At 42.6% G+C, this 21,208-nt stretch overlaps 1 protein-coding gene across 2 annotated transcripts in view; it reads right to left on the bottom strand.

Annotated features, from left to right (window-relative positions):
- The window catches only part of EPB41L4A (erythrocyte membrane protein band 4.1 like 4A), a 403,094-nt gene extending 384,634 nt beyond the window's left edge, over window positions 1-18,460 (bottom strand). For both annotated transcript variants that reach the window (XM_075601703.1, XM_075601694.1), the window contains exon 1: window positions 18,160-18,460. In XM_075601703.1, the coding sequence (XP_075457818.1) occupies window positions 18,160-18,258 (99 nt within the window). In that variant the 5' untranslated portion in view covers window positions 18,259-18,460. The remainder of the gene's footprint in view (window positions 1-18,159) is intronic.
- Between the last annotated feature and the right edge of the window lie 2,748 nt (window positions 18,461-21,208).

Genomic DNA, 21,208 nt, shown 5'->3' with positions numbered 1-21,208 from the left:
GCCTGTGTGTCTGAGTGTGCCTGTGTGTCTGTGAGTGTGCCTGTGTGTCTGTGAGTGTGCCTGTGTGTCTGTCAGTGTGCCTGTGTGTCTGTGTGTGCCTGTGTGTCTGTCAGTGTGCCTGTGTGTCTGTGAGTGTGCCTGTGTGTCTGTCTGTGAGTGTGCCTGTGTGTCTGTGAGTGTGCCTGTGTGTCTGTGAGTGTGCCTGTGTGTCTGAGTGTGCCTGTGTGTCTGTGAGTGTGCCTGTGTGTCTGTGAGTGTGCCTGTGTGTCTGTCAGTGTGCCTGTGTGTCTGTCAGTGTGCCTGTGTGCCTGTGTGTCTGTCAGTGTGCCTGTGTGTCTGTGAGTGTGCCTGTGTGTCTGTCAGTGTGCCTGTGTGTCTGTCAGTGTGCCTGTATGTCTGAGTGTGCCTGTGTGCCTGTGTGTCTGTCAGTGTGCCTGTGTGTCTGTCAGTGTGCCTGTGTGTCTGTCAGTGTGCCTGTGTGTGTGCCTGTCTGTGTGTCTGTGTGTGTGCCTGTCTGTGTGTCTGTGTGCCTGTCTGTGTGTGTCTGTGTGTGTGTGTGTCTGTGTGTGTGTGTGTGTGTGTGTGTGAGTGTCTCTGAGTGTGTGTCTGTGAGTCTTCTGCGTGAGTGTGTCTCTGCGTGAGTGTCTGCGTGAGTTTGTCTCTGCGTGTCTGTGAGTGTCTGAGTGAGTGAGAGTGAGTGTGTCTGTGAGTGTCACCCTCTCCCTGTGTCGCCCTCGCCTTCTCCCTGTCGCCCTCTCCCTGTGTCGCCCTCGCCCTCTCTCTGTCTTTGTCTCTCATTCTCTCTGTGTGTGTTCTGTGTCTCTCTTTTTTTGTCTCTCATTTTTGTGTGTCTCTCATTTTTGTGTGTCTCTCATTTTTGTGTGTCTCTCATTTTTGTGTGTCTCTCATTTTTGTGTGTGTCATTTTTGTGTGTCTCTCATTTTTGTGTGTCTCTCATTTTTGTGTGTCTCTCTTTTTCTGTGTGTGTCTCTCTTTTTCTGTGTGTGTCTCTCTTTTTCTGTGTGTGTCTCTCTTTTTCTGTGTGTCTCTTTTTCTGTGTGTGTCTCTCTTTTTCTGTGTGTGTCTCTCTTTTTCTGTGTGTGTCTCTCTTTTTCTATGTGTCTCTCTTTTTCTGTGTGTCCCTCTTTTTCTGTGTGTCTCTCTTTTTCTGTGTGTCCCTCTTTTTCTGTGTGTCTCTCTCTGTCTGTCTCTCTCTGTCTGTCTCTCTCTATCTGTCTCTCTCTATCTGTCTCTCTCTATCTGTCTTTCTCTATCTGTCTCTCTGGCCGAGTCCATAGAAGGACAGGCCGCGCTGAGCCATGCGGACGCTCTGCGCTGAGCCCCTGCATACTCAATGAGGATGCCTTGAGAGGGGGCTCACGCGAGCGTCTGCAGGCGTGCTGAGGCGCTGGAGTTTTCAGCCGACAGCCAAGCTGTTTTTCAGAGCACTGTCGGCTGAAAACATCCAATCAGCGCGGAGCAGCGTCAACGTCACGGCGCCTTGACGTCTCTTTATCTGTCTCTCTCTCTGTCTCTCTCTCTCTCCCACTCTCTGTCTCTCTCTCTCCCACTCTCTGTCTCTCTCTCTCCCACTCTCTGTCTCTGTCTCTCCCACTCTCTCTCTGTCTCTCCCACTCTCTCTCTGTCTCTCCCACTCTCTCTCTGTCTCTCCCACTCTCTCTCTGTCTCTCCCACTCTCTCTCTCTGTCTCTCCCACTCTCTCTCTGTCTCTCCCACTCTCTCTCTGTCTCTCCCACTCTCTCTCTGTCTCTCCCACTCTCTCTCTCTCTCTCCCACTCTCTCTCTCTCTCTCCCACTCTCTCTCTCTCTCTCTCCCACTCTCTCTCTCTCCCACTCTCTCTCTCTCTCCCACTCTCTCTCTCTCCCACTCTCTCTCTCCCACTCTCCCTCTCTCCCACTCTCCCTCTCACTCACTCTCTCCCACACTCTCTCTCCCCCACACACTCTCTCTCTCCCCCACACACTCTCTCTCTCTCTCTCCCCCACACACTCTCTCTCTCTCTCTCCCCCACACACTCTCGCTCTCTCCCCCACACACTCTCACACTCTGGATCTGGATATCTTAACTGCCCTATACTACACTGAAATAACCTATACTGCTTACTTCCAGATCTGACTCAAGCTTCACACGGAAGACATCGAACCCCCCCTAACCCAGAAGACAGGTAACGAACACCTCCCCTCCAATGTATAACATTGCGGGAATGAGGGTACCTGGACTTTGAGGGTCTGCGGATCAGGTAAGATCCCAGACGGGATTGCTGCTTTAAATATTGTGAAGCGGGGGCATCCAGACACTAGTTAAGGGGTGCAGGAAACTAGTCATTCACATCTGGCTTTTTTTTTCTAGATTCGACATTTATACACACACACACACACACACACACACACCAAGAACTAATTGTAGTATAATGTAATACAATAAATAAACTAATATCAAAAACAAATGTTCTTACTAGGAATTTATTCAATTTATTTAATTTATGGCTTTTTTTAAAATGTGTGGCTGGGGGCGGGACTAGAGGCGGGGTTGGGGGCGGGACTAGGGGCGGGACTAGGTGGCGAGTAGATTTTTTGGTTCGGCGAGTAGATTTTTGGGTGATTTGTCAAGCACTGTATATATATATATATATATATATATGTTCACTGAATACACCTGTGTTACCAAGCGACGCTTGAGTGCTGTCTCTTATTACCTGACTTTGGAACGGTATTGTATACATATATTATTTATATGGGACAGGCACCTACACTACATGTGTGCCTACAGGAGTGCTACTGCTTCATTTGACTATATATCAATTTGCAGTTCGTCTGCCTTTGCACCAATACAATACTATTAAACACACTGATGCCGATGATATAAGTATGCAAATGGTCTGATCAAACTGTTGGATAAGTAAAGGAATGTCAAATACCAGGCACTTGGTTGAATGTTTACGATATTCATCGGGGTAATAAGTAATGAAATAAAAAAAAAGAATGATTTAGCCATCTATGCCAAGATAAGTCTGTGCATGAACAAAATAGTCTTTTTAAGAAGTGATTTAATTATTATCATAGGATATAAATTGAATTGAGCATTCCGGTCAAAATTCTGAGTATTAATGGTCTATAAATGGCCAGAGATGTAAACCGGTAACAACTTCTAGAATTAAAATAATAATTAAATTAAAATACAAAGGAAATGAAACAAATGTTGCATATCCTGGAACAGCAATAATCCCAACAGAATGGGGCATTACCTGACTATTAATACCTCCGATTGATTCCTTCAGACAGGTCGTATGTTCCTCAAGGATTATTCATTAACTATTGCATTTTAATAAGGAGGACTTCCTAATATTTCAATTCAATGTACATTCTGAATAGCAATCGTGAATTATATACTGTAAGGATATTCCCTGCTCTCTGGAATTAGTATTCTGGCAGTCATCTAGTTTGGGTATAAAACTCTGCCTGTGTTCTAAGAACAGTTACTCAGTGCAGGGGCTTCCATACTATGGTATATATATTACTCAGTGCGGGGGCTTCCATACTATGGTATATATTACTCAGTGCGGGGGCTTCCATACTATGGTATATATATTACTCAGTGCGGGGGCTTCCATACTATGGTATATATATTACTCAGTGCGGGAGCTTCCATACTATGGTATATATATTACTCAGTGCGGGGGCTTCCATACTATGGTATATATATTACTCAGTGCGGGGGCTTCCATACTATGGTATATATATTACTCAGTGCGGGGGCTTCCATACTATGGTATATATATTACTCAGTGCGGGGGCTTCCATACTATGGTATATATATTACTCAGTGCGGGGGCTTCCATACTATGGTATATATATTACTCAGTGCGGGGGCTTCCATACTATGGTATATATATTACTCAGTGCGGGGGCTTCCATACTATGGTATATATATTACTCAGTGCGGGAGCTTCCATACTATGGTATATATATTACTCAGTGCGGGGGCTTCCATACTATGGTATATATATTACTCAGTGCGGGGGCTTCCATACTATGGTATATATATTACTCAGTGCGGGGGCTTCCATACTATGGTATATATATTACTCAGTGCTGGAGCTTCCATACTATGGTATATATATTACTCAGTGCGGGGGCTTCCATACTATGGTATATATATTACTCAGTGCTGGAGCTTCCATACTATGGTATATATATTACTCAGTGTGATGGCTTCCATACTATGGTGTATATATTACTCAGTGCTGGAGCTTCCATACTATGGTATATATATTACTCAGTGCGATGGCTTCCATACTATGGTGTATATATTACTCAGTGCTGGAGCTTCCATACTATGGTATATATATTACTCAGTGCGGGGGCTTCCATACTATGGTATATATATTACTCAGTGCTGGAGCTTCCATACTATGGTATATATATTACTCAGTGTGGGGGCTTCCATACTATGGTATATATATTACTCAGTGCGGGGGCTTCCATACTATGGTATATATATTACTCAGTGCGGGGGCTTCCATAATATGGTATATATATTACTCAGTGCAGGGGCTTCCATAATATGGTATATATATTACTCAGTGCGGGGGCTTCCATACTATGGTATATATATTACTCAGTGCTGCAGCTTCCATACTATGGTATATATATTACTCAGTGCGGGGGCTTCCATAATATGGTATATATATTACTCAGTGTGGGGGCTTCCATACTATGGTATATATATTACTCAGTGCGGGGGCTTCCATACTATGGTATATATATTACTCAGTGTGGGGGCTTCCATACTATGGTATATATATTACTCAGTGCGGGGGCTTCCATACTATGGTATATATATTACTCAGTGCGGGGGCTTCCATAATATGGTATATATATTACTCAGTGCAGGGGCTTCCATAATATGGTATATATATTACTCAGTGCGGGGGCTTCCATAATATGGTATATATATTACTCAGTGCAGGGGCTTCCATAATATGGTATATATATTACTCAGTGCACGGGTTTCACTACTATTGTATATGTATTACTCAGACCGGGGTCTTCCATACTAGGTATATGTGTTCCTCACTATGGGGGCTTCCATACTATGGTACAGTATATGTGTTACTCAGTGCTAGGGCTTCCATACTATGGTATGTGTTCAGTGTTGGAGCTTCCACACTTTGGTATATGTGTTACTCAGTGCAAACGCTTCCCTCCTATCGTATATATGTTACTCAGTGCAAACGCTTCCCTCCTATCGTATATATGTTACTCAGTGCAAACGCTTCCCTCCTATCGTATATGTGTTACTCAGTGCAAACGCTTCCCTCCTATCGTATATGTGTTACTCAGTGCAAACGCTTCCCTCCTATCGTATATGTGTTACTCAGTGCTTGGACTTCCCTCCTATCGTATATATGTTACTCAGTGCAAACGCTTCCCTCCTATCGTATATGTGTTACTCAGTGCTTGGGCTTCCCTCCTATCGTATATGTGTTACTCAGTGCTTGGGCTTCCATGCTATGGTATGTGTTACTCATTGCAGGAGCTTCTATACTATGGTATATATATTACTCAGTGCAGGGGCTCAGACTCTATGGTATATGTGTTACTCAGTACAGGGGCTTCCATACTATGGTATATGTACTGTAGTGCTGACGATTATTGTAAAACAAACCTGGGGCAATCTCCAAAAAGAGCCAGGTACATGCTGGGTACATGCTGGGTACATGCTGGGTACATGCTGCAACATTTCACACATTTCTGCAGACAGACTAATGGCCCATTGGATTAACAGCGGGGGTCCCATAAACTGAATGGGACTGCCAACAGCGGGGGTCCCATAAACTGAATGGGACTGCCAGGAACCACTGCTGGGTTAATCCGATGGGCCATTAGCCTCTGCAGAAATGTCACTGAAATGTACCCCGCATTTACCCCGCATGTACCCAGCATGTACCTGGCTAGTTTAAGGCAAGTTTTAGAATACTCGTTGGCTCGTCTGTAATATAATATTGAATGTTCACAGCACTTATCTGGCCTCCAATGCAAATCTGTACTTAAATGACACATTTTCAGATCATGCCTGCATCTTACATACAGATGCAGCGGCCGTTATTCGAACATTTACCTGGGTAAATCCTGCGTTATGCCGCGTGGTGTTGCGAGATGGTCCGTTGCAGACATAATGGCCCTGCGGATTAACACAGCTCGTCTGTAATACTGCGATATACACGTTAAAAGTGGTACAACACCGTCCTGTGACTTACATGCCTCTGGCTGATGTGCATTAAAGACTGATATATTTAGAGTTAAACGGCAATAACCGATTGAAACTCAGGACACAAAGGTAAAGCTAAGTATAGTCAAAGATACTTTGCCACACCTGTAAATAGCTGGTGGTATGGAAAGTTCTGTCATTTTTGTATGCTGGTACAGAATACAATAAGATTGGTAGCCACAGACACAGGACTGCTTTCATTTCTTCCAGAGGGTCAATGAATGTACTGCAAACCATTCAATGCAATTTTATGTATCCTCATCATGTGTTGTCTTTATTTAACCCCAGAATAAAGGAGACAGCCGCACGTCAGGATTGTGCCACTTTGCCATCTTATTGCTGAGTGAATTGACCTTAGCATAGGTGCAGAAACCAAAGAAAACACAACGCTGTCAGGTGTACAGGTATTCTCTTATTTCTGCACCCATGCTAAGGTCAGTAAGTGTATACATCTGATGAAGTGAAGGTCACCACCCCCCCACCCCCCTGAAGTGTTGGGTTTTCTCTTGTTCCTGCACCTACGCAAAGGGCAATAAACTCAGTACTAAGCTGGCGAAGACGCATGACCCTGATGTGCGGCTGTCTTCTTTCTTCTGCTGTGACACTTATTGGGTTACGACAGGCCCCCCGGACACACCAGCATAGGGAAACAGTATCATAGCCAGAGGACTATATGCCCCTTGGAATAATGACATCCTATGAGTGTGCTGGGCAACCTGTACTTCTCTTAATTTAACCACATAACACAATGGGGAGGTGGGCAATTTAAGATATGTATGTGTACAAACGTTACTGTGGTGAGACAACATAAGCGTTGTTGTCCAAGCGGAAGGATCCACATGGTTGACCACACTGCTCGGGGGACATGCTCTGCTTTGCAATGCATTGCATGTCACACACACACACACGCACGCACACACGCACGCACACACAAGAGGTTCATGGGAAAATCTCTGACCTGAAAAAGTGATTTCCATGAAGTTTATGACAGCACCAATACTAAAAACAAGGGACACTATTGTACAAGCAGCGAGACTCATTTCAAATGATTGATGCTTGACTAGGTCGCAAATGGGATCCATTAATGATCACAGAGATGAACACTATGAAGAGGTTTGTCTCTAGAGATTGGGGATGTGTAAGGGGAGGCCCTGATGGAAGCTCAGACTCCTTAGTTTACCACACAAACTTTCAGTGATATGCTAAATATTTGGAAGCATTAAAGTCTACAAGAATCTTCAATGTCTGCAATAAATTAGTAAATGGCACGGAAAGCTTTTATTTGCACATATTATCCTTCTTCAAGCATTACTGACAATGTCCCAAGTGAAACCATGCCTACTTTTAACATCTGCTCTGCTGTGTGCATTTGAAAACATTACCTTTGAAGTCATGCTCAGTCCCAGTGTGTATGATTCAGTTGGGAATTAAATGTCAAGAGAAATTAGGATAAAACTCTTTATTCTGCTACTCAACTTCTCAGTTAATGGGTTTATCGGTCTACAAACCAAACTGGATAAGTATATGGTGGATTCAAAAAATGTCATTAGCCCTTATCTGTACAAAATGTGGCAAGCATAAAACGCCCTAAAGTATCCCTCCACTTTTCACATTGGTTCCTTGTGCTTTTTCCAGTCTATACAAGTACCAGACGCTGTTTCAATTCCAGGTACAATAAGGTTCTGGAAGCAGATATACAAATGATCACATTAAGGACAGGTACCAAGCTTCAGAAAAGTATGTGTAAAGTAGACTAATTTTCAGGTTGGTCCAATAAAATGGTATCACACCATGCACAGAGCCATTGGAAATAAGACACATTGGGCCATTCTTACTAAGTAGTGCTATGCTGTAAGGTATCTTCTAGAGCTGAGAAGTGTATTATTTTAAAAATTGTCTGCACATAGCCTGGTGGCAGATATGGAGAATCAAATAGCTATAAAGTTTAGACAGAAAGAGAGAGAGTGTCAGTTGACACGTGAGGAGAAACGCATTGAGTCTTTTGACTTGAGAGACGCTGTTTCTGTATTCCGAACAGCACGGACCAGTAACGCAGGCGGAAGTCCCGGACACCTATGTCAGACTCAAGACACCAGGAACCTGCAGAGGTGATGAGATCGAGGTGGGTCTCCAACGCGGGAGACCCTACCTTCGGCATTGTTCTGCCACTTAATGTTTTAAAGGTTGTACTTTTTGTGAGTACGCAGTCTATATCTTTAATTTCTATAACTTGTTTTATCTTTACCATCTGCCCTATCTTGCGTACCTCTCTTCTCTCAAGATTATAAGTACCCAGCAGACGGATCGCAATTGGATTTGCCACAGTTTGGGATTCTGACCTTTTTTATTATGTAGAATGTGAATAGACCTCTCATAGGATTGGTCCTTATATATCTCACATACTACTCCTATGTTATTGCGCTTTGTTTTCTCTGTGTTAGTGTCCTATGCTGCCCTTCTTCGGATATGTGTGAGGAAGAAGCAAGAATACTGGAAGAGAGAGAGGCGAAAAGAATTGATGACATCATACGGTATTAAATGAAAGATATGAAGGAAGAGAGAGAAAGGGGGGGGTGAGAGAAGGAGAGAAGGAAGAAGGAGAGAGGGCAGGTGGAGAAAGAATACATTTATATACATATGTAACGGGTATTCCCCCACCCAATCGCAGATATAGTGTGAGTGTGGAGAACCTACAGTTACCAGATGTGGTGCTTTACCTGTCAGGCTCACAGGAGGGCTGAGCTTCCGCCACGGGGAACCTGGGGCTGATATATTCTTAGTAACCCTGTACTCGGTGCAGCGCCTCTCCCGTACCACCCGGGTCCCCACGGATTAACTCCTACCTACTACTACTACACCTGCAGCACCGCACTGCAACCTACTTGGTACCTGCAGCGAATGTGCTGCACACACACACGATGCCCTCTTGTCAGCACTCACAGCACTGACAGCCGTGACACTGACAAGACACGCACACACGAACCTAAGGGCAGGGTCCCTAACCTGGGGCCGTCCCTTATTAATTACCCACTAACCTAGTGGGGAGTTGGGTCCTGTCTGGGACCTGGGGAACCTTATCTGGTGCAGGAGCCACTTGCTCCCTACACCCTTCCTTCCCCTTCCTGCTCCCAGCTCCAACTGCCGTGCTACAAAGCCCGTGAAAAGTATCTGCCTTTCCGGTAATCCTGGTCTCTCATTGGCCACCATCAGGCACCTGGTATGCTTGGCCCTAAGCCTCATGGGAGTTGTAGTCCCGTGGAGGCTGCAAACACATTGGGGCCGCATGCGCGAATACCTAATGGCCGCCGCAACTTCTCCCTGGCTGTTCCTGCACCCGCGCGACTTTGTCCTGGCTCCTGTGAGCCTTCTGCGCATGCGCGATCACTGCGCATGCGCGAGTACTTGCAATGGTGGCCCCCGCTAGCCGGGTGCGCCGCTGAGACTCCCAGCACTCCCTGCACTGGCCCCCACCCTCGTGTTGTGCCGGCGGGTCCGTCGCTGCTTCCGGCGGCACCCGCGACCGCTCAACACTTCGGGAGAGGGGTCTCTGGGACATGGAGGGCACCGGGGCTTCATATATATATACGTATATATATATATTTATCATTTATATTTAGATGAAGAACAGGCACTCGAAAGGAAACTTCGCAGCGATGAAAAATTATTTTTATTACATGATCAACATTTTCGGTCCTGATCGATAAAAATGTATAAAAATTATTTTTCACCGCTGATAATTTTTCTGGGTGTTTCTTCTCCAGCCAAATATTTTCTACAGCTAGCTACAGAGCACCTGGGCAATCTTTTATGACTTTTCCTAGGCTCCAGCCCCGCTGGTCGCTGACCGCGCTCATGCTTGAGAGCAGTGACGTCACCAGCTCTCCAAGCACGAGCGCTGGGTGTCCTCGCTATTTCACAAGCTCGCGCGGGGGCATTGCGTGCAAGTTGAGCACGAATCAAAGTCTCTTTTTTTGTTTACTCAAGTGCCATGCTTGAGTGAGCGTGCGTGCCCGCGCAGAAGCGAGCGTACCGCGTGAGCGGGGACGGGACAATTTGAATTGCCAAAACTAAACTCGCTCAGCGCTAGCGTGGCCGCAGCCTTACGTGCGCTCTCTCTCTCTCTCTCTGTGAATATAAGCATGGTGGTCCTTCATAAGATTTAAGAGGACCACAGCAAGGCAAAGTCTGAAGATCCCACATTTAGGCACAAGAAAAAGAGAGAAAAAAAAGACTAGAGTTGATACAGAATTTATATATTTCATTATTTAATACATAGTTACATAGTTACATAGTTACATAGTAGATGAGGTTGAAAAAAGACGTACGTCCATCAAGTTCAACCTATGCTAAATTTAGACAACAGATACTTTATCCTATATCTATACATACTCATTGATCCAAAGGAAGGCAAACAAAAACCCCAGTGACATATCATCCAATGATATCTCATAAGGGGGAAAATAAATTCCTTCCTGACTCCAAGAATTGGCAATCGGATTATTCCCTGGATCAACATTCTTCACATGTACACTTATTTGGTTTATCCCTGTTTACCTTTCCCATCTAAAAAGATGTCCAACCCATTTTGGAATAAATCTATTGTATCTGCTAATACAACTTAACTCTTATTGAAAATCCCCAAATCTTAAAGTGATGTACACAGGGCAAAATAAGTTAAAATACTATGATGAACTGATATAAAGAGGTACTGTACATGTCAAAAACAACGTCATTGTAATGCCAACGACAGAATTTTCAGAACTTGGTAATAAACCCTCAAGATTCATATTAGTGAAATAAAGGACAGTGATATCAACAGTGCCAAAACACTATCGCAATATGCATCAATATACGACCATAGCTGGTACTATTTGTGTCCTCTGCTAAATTAATGCATTTATTACATTAAAAAAATACACAATGTGGACAATAATATATTTGTATCTCAAGAGACCAAACGTCTAATTTACTTTGGACCCGATATCTTGAATAAAGCCATTTAAAAGGAAATTCTTATTGAAACCGCAGGTCGACTTAGCGGTAACTTCATTAAAAAGGTAATGACTTTCTGTCATATTGTTCCATTAATTTAATTAAATGCTCATCAGTGGAGAAAAGGGGGAAAAAAGGGTCTCTCTGTTTCTTCGTTGGATGGCTAGTCCGGCGGGGGTCAGAAATTGCAGGTCTCATCTGTAAAGACCCTGGAGAAATGACAAATCTATTTCAGTGATGTGACAGTAATTCCACAGTCTGGTTAATTTATGGCTGGATTTGAGGAGCCCTTTGTTCCTTTCAAGGCCCAGTCAGTAGCTGTCTTGAAATAAGACCAGAAAGACTGTGGAAGCGGAATACATTATCCAGCAGCTATTTTATCGTTATTTGCATTCTAAGAAAAAAAAAAAATCTGTATTTCTAGGGAGGGGTTGTTTGTTTTTTTCATTTGCACTAACACATACAGTACACTGCAAGAAGACATTCATTTCGGATTACAATACATTCTTAATTACCCTTAAAATGGAACAAAATGTGGCTAGAACAAAAGCAAAAAATTGCTACTTTTTTTTTTTTTAACTACCATTGTTGTTGGAAAAGGCTGAAACGTATATATTTTTCGTTTAAAACTCTGCAGATTAAAAAAAATGTGTTTTTTAAAAACAACCCTAATTGAGTTGTCACATTTTTAAATGATATATTTTTAGGTATTGGAAGATGCTTTTTTCTTCTTCTATTGTTAGAATATCGGTGGGATGGGTTTATTGGCTGTAATCGTTGGCAATGGTTTGGAATACATGGGGGGGGTCAGAAAACTCACATTACGTGAAAGTCATTCTTAAGTGACAAAGGGACAATGTGACCACTCCTGCTTAGTTCTAGCTGAGTGAACAAGGACAACAACAGAGGCAGAAGAGAAAGATAGGAGGATGGGGAGTCCCTGTTTCAAGCAGGAAGTCTTGGGGAGCAACGTATCCAGAGTCACAAAAGTTGTTTCTGATGTGAACTTGACGCATTTTTATCCCACTTGTCAATCTCTGAAGTTACTAACTCGTCTGCCCTGTGTGCACAGCTTGCAGGTTTGGGCGTGGTGGTGTAGGAGGTGTGAGCAGCTGTCCACTGCAAATATTATAATGGAATGCATTAAATTCTGCATCTGTGTCAGTCACTTTTTCCATTACGTCATAAGTCTTCTCCAAGTGTGATCTGGAATAAAATACCCTGACATGATGTGCCTCAAATGTAACTTTAAGTGCAGATGTAAGCAAATGGGGGGAGAGGAGTGTCTAGAAACACTTCTAGGAAAGATTTTCACTTAAAGATGTATAAACGTGGAATGATCTTAGTCAATTCTGTATGAGTGTTATTGGGTGAAATGCAGCATCACTATAGAGTAGGTTTGCAGCCGTATTCAGCAGTAGCTCAGTGAATAAAGACACTGACTCTGTACACAATGACACTGAGTTTAAATCGGGGATACCTGGTTCAATACTGGTATCAGCTCCTTGGGAAAGTCATTTTATCTCCCTCAGGCCCCGAAACATAGATTGTAAGCTCTACGGGGCAGGGACTGTGTCTGTAAGAATCCTATTTGCGGTGCATAGCACACCATACTATAATTGTGAAGCACCTTGAGCCCCACTGGGAGAATAATAATAACAAAGTTGTAATTTATTATAACCCGTGTGGATAAGATGCTGCACATCAATCTTAAGTGATTAATAAAATATATGATTACGCCTGGTGTGCTGCTCCCTATGTACCACTGGTTACAACTGCATCTTTACTGTCACAGTCCACATATACCCAAAATGAACTTTGTATGTCATATCTAGTTATCCTCGTTACATACAGTTTTTACTCTGTCTTTATTGGGTATTGTATTGCCATTTGTAATACTGTTCTCCGCGCTTTTTTATTTAAAACCCCTCCCTTTTCTCTGTTTTACATGCCAATTTCCCTGATCATGATATTCCTAAATATATCGTTAAAAGCTCCTTTCGCTCCATGTAATAAGGCAATTAAACAAATAAGATGAAAACTGAAGGCAAATTGTCAAACCAAAATATTGTGTTACTAAATTCTTGGCCATTCCTGATGAACAGGTTTGAGTTGTCCCTGAAAACCTGCACTTTAAGGCTCCTCCGAGCCAACAAAAAGGTATCATTTTTTACCAAACCATTCCTTGTTTCCCCTTCTAAAAAAAACCAACTATTTTATTTCCCTTTGAAAAATGTTTACAACCACGCTAGGAAAAATGTTCAAACGCAGTTTTCAATGAGCATCATTCATTTTAATTACCTGCATTTGATGTCTTTATTGACTGAGAGTTGATTTAAAACAATGAATCCATTGTCTGCTATTGCACATACCTGTAAGCATATATACTGTATGCACGCAATGATTGCAGAGTGTAGACTGGTGAGTGCGACTTGTAAAGTAAAGCACGGTTTTATCTCACTGCAGCCTGTTGAATAAAGAGTACTTTGCAGACAAATACAGGGGTGGTATTGCTTAGTTAATCTTCTTCACATGAACCAGTCCCGACACAGCGGGCAAAAACATTTGTACAACATTTTACTAGTGTAATGAGCTTCCCTAAAAAGGATTCAGTCTCCCTTAAAACATATTTTACTCATTTTGCGATGGAAAATGGGTATGTCTCTATTTTGCTGGGGTTCTATGTATTTCTTATCTTATCTGGTAAATGTTCCAACCACACGTTAAATACGGTATGGGGAGTAACAACAAGTGACAAAAACCCTCCACCATACAGAGTACAGCAAATAAAGATATCACTTGTGAGCACATTCACATATCTCAGATAGGTCTGCAACCCTGTCTTACCCCGTTATCACCTAGCATGTTTAAATGGGTAAAGCCGTGATTATACCTAAAATTGCCCGGCGGCGTCGTGTTGCGCTGTGGAAAAACAAAGCATGAATCCAATTAAACCAAACATACCTATCGCAACGGCCGCACAGCGCCGAGCTGCTTACGCTTTACACTGGTGAAGAGACATGAACATTTGTTATACCCAGGCGACGGCCGCGGCAAGTGAGCGGTGCAGCCATCGAGGTCGAACCGCTCATGGCCGCTCTTCCTCCACGCCGCCCTGTCTCCTTTCCTGTCTCCTCTGCTTGTTCAGATGCCGCTCGGCAGCAGTGTGAGGATGACGTCACGGATCACGCTGCATCTGGTAAAATCGGAGCCTAAGAAACTGTGTGCTCCTCTGCATGTCATTTCCCAGAATCCCTAGCTGCAGTGGAAGCATCTTATGCTAAGATATAATAGGGAAAGGCAGGGTTGCAGACCTGAGACGTGAATGTGCTCACAAGTGGTATTTGTATTTGCTGTACACTGGTAAATGTTGGTAACCCCTTTGTATCTTTGGCTAGTGACGGCAACATAACGAGTACATTCAAACCAGCAAAGGAGGAAGATCATGGATTAACAATTTGTCTACATGTAGCCAACTTTACAAACAGTCTTATCACTAAAGAGATTAGGTGAGAGTGTTAAAATTGTGTAATGCTTGTAGTAATATAGAAATATGTATCTGATACTTGTCTGGTGGGGGGGGGGGGGGAGATTCAAACAAAAAAAGTTAAATACATTTAATAATAAACAGCCATGGAATATGTGTCCTCATAGTGTGCTCTACATTTCACAGTTTTCCGCTTAGTCTAACTGGAAAGGTTGTTTTTCATGCGTGCAGTAGGGCTTCTGTCCCAGATGTGGACAGTCAGTTTGTATTTCATCTTCTGCAATTAGGCACGTGTCTACTCATCCACACACATCATTTTGAAGCAAGTGATGATAACTCACAGACTAAGTTAGTTCCACACAACCGTACACAGCTAACTATTCATACATATCCACAGAAAAAAAACAGCAAATTCTGTGTCTAAAACTGCCTCATAAGATCAGGCTTACAAATGTTAAATGCATCAGTATCAGAGGATTCCAGAACAGTGCCTGTGATCTGATTTGTAATTTAATGATTAACAAGGAGAGGTTGGTCATCACCACAAACATTTGTCAACTTTGAGGTCAACAAGCTGATAATGAATGTGGCAAAGTGTTGATGAGCATGTATACATTTCAACTGACAGATTATATCTATATATATATATATATATATATATATATATATAAACATTAATATACGTTTGTGACATCCCTTCTCAAACTATTACTACCATTGAAGAGCACATCTTACAAAAAATATCATCTAAATGTGTGACATTGTGATAATATTTCCAAGAACAATTTAAATCGAATACAATTGTATGGGGTATATTATCACCACTTTTATCTTAACACTGACAGCTAGTCATGTTCATTTGGATAGGGGCCTGCAAAACTCTGCAGCATTGCAATGCTTTGCAGACCGCTCTGGAAGCAAAAGGGTTAATTTTGGGAGGAGAGGCACACTGCGAATACAGTGAAGGTGTAACATAGGGAGAGGTAACAGGTACCACACACACATGAGTTATCTGCAAAAGAGATCGGAACCAAGAAAATGTATGCCGCCAGTGGGAGGACCAGCACCCGTGATAATGAACTCTACTGCAATGAAGCCTAAACAAAGAAAGAAACATGCTGTCTGCCTATAGTACCATTCTATGGTCCTAGTCTGTGCTAATCTAAACAGCATACATTTAATGCCACATTTTCAGGTCACACACAATTTCTATTATAATAATTGTTTAAAAGGAAAACCAAAAAAAAAACTATCCAAGTCATAAGAAAGCAAACTCCTTTTATCGAAAAACCCCTTGTTTCATCATGTGATTTTCTCATATTATACATAATGAGCAGAAGAATTTCCATATCCTTCTTAAAAGAAGACTTTTGTTAATTAAGCCATCATGTCTTCTTGCTTTTTGGTTGTTTGTTTTTTAACCACCTGCTTCTCTTCAACCTATAAAAACGATCTGACTGAGATTGCAAGCAGCCAGTGTTACCCACTGCAAGAGCCAGTGTTACCCAAAGGGAAACAAAAAAACAGCACTCATATTACAAGATTTTTTGCATATATCCTGAGTGCTGTTTTTTGTTTCCCTTTGGGTAACACTGGTTCTCTATTGATTTCTATAGATCATGCACATACCCTATCCTGCCAGTTGAGTGCCTACTGTTTATATATATATAAATGTATGTATGTATGTATGTATGTATGTATGTATGTATGTATGTATGCATATGTTACAGTCTATTCTTATAAAAAGAAAGTCAGGTCTTGGAATTCCACCTCAGCTGGAGAACTACCTTCGTGGGTTTGCATTGTGGAGAACAGATTCGCTAGGAAAGGTAAAACAAAGTACATTGATGGATGAACCGCTTCAGTGTCAGAGGAGCAAGAATGCATTTCTACAGCATTTCTTTACCCCGTATCTGTTTTTCACTTCTGCCCTATTAGGACTGTATTGTATCATCCTATTTGCATGTCTACACTCTGGAAATAGCTGCCATATCCACGTAATACATGCACATTGCAAACTGAAGAGATATTGTGCTTCACCCTTAGGGTGATTTCCGCTGGCTGACACATACCTGTCAAACAACTCCCTTAGATAATCGCTAAATAAAATACAAAGAGGGCAGGGAAGCTGTGTCTATTGTCTGGAGAGCTCGTGGAAACCACATCTCATACCATCAACAAACCCATGGCAAGGGCTACAGGACCTTGTAATGCTTTTGTCTCAAGTGCTGAAAGAGAAAAGGTTTTCCATCTACAGAAAGTCCACAGAACCCCTATGATTGATTTAAATAGCTCAGGGAGAGAGCATACTGGTGGAAACAGTACCAAAGATAACACAGCTATTACTTTCATTGTAATGTTAGTATAGTATGAATCTCGTGCTGTTTTTGTAACAATGATGGTCCAAGGAGAGTGGCATGCCTTCTTTGTCACTATTGACAAACATAGCATACAGGTATAGAGATGTGCAGAAAATAAGTTTCTTTTACGACAGTAACCAGCAGTGAACAGCAATGTACAGTATGAGCATCGATAGACAGGTACAGTACACGAGTACTCCACAATATCAATTACCCGAGAGAAACTAGAACAGTAACCCTGATACACCAATCCCAGCCAGACCCTGAGTGCAATCTGTCAGATAGTAATAACTGGCATCATAGGCTTTCTCTGTCTGTGCTTACAAGTATGACATTGGTGACATTAATAACTGGGACCGGCTGTGGGGGGTGGGTGAGGGTAGCACCTGTGATTATTAGAGGCTTCCTATAGAGCTCTTTGGACCTCTGCTCTTTAGACAGCTGGGATTGTAGTCAAACTCCTATCTGTTATATGGCAGCATTAAATGTTTGAACATAACATGTCTGAATAATCAGACAAGAGATGGCATGAAATAAACAGAGCAGCAAGTCACCCACACAACATACATTACAAGGGGGCTTCATGTGCACCAATTTGGGGCATTATTGTATCAAAATCTCACTGGTTCAAAGGACAGCATGGGATTCAACGGGAAAAATAAAATCCAACTAATCAAAGCTACAACGCACAACACACCCACACAAGCTATGCTAAGGGATATACACCGTATTTCAATGATCCCATATGAAGAGCAACTTTAAACAGCTTGGGGCGTGCAGTGCTATTGTTTTGTCTGCCTGAACTTGTGCAAATTCATTCGGTGCCCTGTGCACGGGTGATGGGTGATGGACACGACTCGAGTTCACCTGACAGATGCCTTGTATGACAGTACGAGACGGGGCTGCTTTGTGATGATCACAAGTCCCACCCTGAGCCTGGGCAGCATGTGCCTGTAGCCCGACTACATGCGGAGCTCCCTGTGACAAAGCCCTGCCCTGTGAGGTCCCGGCAGGCGGGGCACACTTACCTTCACCCCTTCCTGCTGGCTGGTGAGTGGCAACTTGGATTCGTCCAGCAGCAAAACTTCACAATAAAATTCCTCCGGGACTGCGCAGAAACAACCCATCACTGATCCGGGAGGAGCAGGGGGGGGCACCGGAGCCCGGCCGCACGGTGGCTGTGGGAAGGGAGCAGGTGCTCAGTGCCACATGCAGGGAGAGGGGGTCCGCCGCCCTGTGCCCGGGCGGGCGCTGTGCATTCTCTGCAGGTATTCGCGCTCCGCGCAGCAGCGTGTGCTCGGGTTGCCAGGGGCTGTAGAACGAGCCTATAGAATAAAGAGCAGGGGGTGGGACCGGGCTATGTGACGTCACAATCGGAGGAGGCATGCATTCTTTTTTTTTCCCCCGTCATGTTGCTACCGTTCCATCCGATATGATTGGACCGGGGAGCTTCCATTTAGCCCGTGTGCTGAGTCTGCCCTCTGGCGGGTGGAGATGAGTACTGCGTCTCATGATGCTAGGGACAGTGTATTAGAGAAAGCGTGTGTTTCAAGGTAATTCAATGAGTCCCCAGCCAAGAACAGCACTGGTGGCACACAGAAAAAGCTCAAGGTGAAAAGCCAAAATATATAGATACAGGTAGTCCTCGTTTTCCAACGTTTCACTTTACAACCAATGGCATATCCAACGCTTTACAATGCAACCCTATGGGCCGTTTTTTTGATGCCGAAATGCGTTATCCGACGCCCGAATGCGTTATCCAGCGCTCACCGCCACTGATTAACATGGGACTCACTTTACAGCGGTTTCACTATCCAACGCTACTTCCAGAACGGGTTCTGTTGGATAACAGAGGACTGCCTGTACTGTATTTGGCAACGGAATACATGGTCTGACTCATCCATTAAAAAAAAAAAGTATGAGTAACCTTTTTAATATAGTGTTACAGGATACAAGGTTGGTAATCATTGTATATTGTATTTAGAGGGGTGAAAAAAAGGTATTTTGATACTTACAGTTTCTATTTTGTCTCAAAAAAAAAACCCCGGCAGTGGGGTAAAAAAAAGGCATTTAATTAAAATATTTATTTTCTTATAAAATTGGACATAAATAAGTATTCTGTATTCATCAGGAGTTTGCTCACCTACTTTCAGTGTACGTTGACCAGTCGTCAAATGGAAAATGTCTGTGGACATAATTTTTAGTAGTGTAGCAAATATTAGTATCAGAAAAGCATCATTTTAAAAAATCACAATTCCCACATAAAGTGGACCCATACTTGATAACATTAATTTATTACCAGGTCACAGAGTACGTGGAAGAACATGGACAAAGATTCTCACCTGTTCTCTTATTTGCTAACCAGTTACAGAGTGGGTGAGGTTGAAAAAAGACATACATCTATCAAGTTCAACCTATGCTAAATTTAGACGACAGATATTTTATCCTATATTTGTACTTACAGTATATTCATCCTGAAGAAGGCAAACAAAAACCACCAGTGAAACATTATCCAATGATTTATACACGTTCACTAGTTCATGCGTGCAGATACAGTGCTCGCGTACAGTAGAGTATGATCATTTCTTTAAAAGCACTTTCAAATGGAGAGATCATTTTTACCCTATATCTTTTGGTCCTTTCATTTTCTTAAAGATTACAATTGTACGCAAGTAAAGTAAAACTGTAGTAGCATTGAGCACAACCACTCCAATGGGTGCGTGGAAATGAGTGCCGGATTAATTCACCCCATACCAGGACTATACTCTTCTATGTTTATGCATAGAACACTTTAATTCCTTTCTACCTTATCTTATTTCCCACTTCCTCTGAACATCCATTGCAACCAGATGTCCCTCTTTAAAACATTGTATATAATATTGTGTTTCTGTATTTGTGCCATACCCGATGTAGGACCCTGAGAGGTTTGAAAGCTTGTAACATTTCAAATAGTTGTTAGTCAATAAAAGGTATCATACATAACCCCTACTCCCTCTCCCTCTCCCTCTCTCCCTCTCCCTCTCCCTCTCCCTCTCTCCCTCTCCCTCTCTCCCGCTCCCTCTCCCTCTCCCTCTCTCCCTCTCCCTCTCCCTCTCCCTCTCTCCCTCTCCCTCTCTCCCGCTCCCTCTCCCTCTCCCTCCTTTGTTACTACATGGTAACCAAGTGACATGGGAGGGTTTTTTTTTTAACGATCTTTACCTTATTCCCATTGGGATTCAAACAGCGATCTTAATTTTTTTTTTTTTTGCATTTCAATTTTTTTTACTTACATTAGGAGATCTGTTTTTATTTTGAAAATATGATGCTCCGTTCAGGAGATATAAGCCTTTGAAATATTAAGTGCCTGGGAGGTTCAAATAGAACTGTTCACAGAGCACAGTGCAGTGTGAAGGATGCAGTAGTAACCCCAGAAGCTAGATATTAGAATATTCATGAATTTTTAAAAACAGAACATTAAAAACAAAAAGCCGGTCACAAGATGGGCCATATACTAACATTGACTTAAACTCCTATAGGCTTCTGGGGGATTGTGGCTTTAACACAGATTGTGTCTATAGGCAAATTAGTAATTGCCATGTTTTTCTTTGTTGTGTTGTGTTGTGTAAAGCAATGATGATGCCATTGTAAGTCAAAAAGATTAAAGTGTGGCACAAATAAGTATCTAATAAGATTGGAATTACACACAACTTCATAAAAATACGATTCATTTTGTACTGCAAGCAAATAAGTAAAATGTTCACTTTAACAATAACTGAGGCCCATATTTACTAAGCAGTGCTATTAATAAGACACTTCTGCACTGATAGACACCTTATGGCTCATTCAATTTAGTAGGATGGAATGTGTCATTCAGCTTTGGAAGGCGTCTTCGGGGATAGCAACCCAGAATCTTTCCGAGTAGCCTATTGCACTAATAAGTTCTTTAGAAGATATTTGATGTGCGTGCTACAGTATATAGGATAGCCGCTTTAATATCTGGTCCACTAAAAGATACACCAGACCTGCTCTTCTCCTGAAGCTGCTCAATAGGACAACTATAAATGAACTGAACTTGATTTATTGGTAACAGCATGACTA

Source organism: Ascaphus truei, chromosome 1 (assembly GCF_040206685.1).
Source record: "Ascaphus truei isolate aAscTru1 chromosome 1, aAscTru1.hap1, whole genome shotgun sequence".
Taxonomy (NCBI): Eukaryota; Metazoa; Chordata; class Amphibia; order Anura; family Ascaphidae; genus Ascaphus; species Ascaphus truei.
This window is presented reverse-complemented; position numbering and strand designations above follow the sequence as displayed.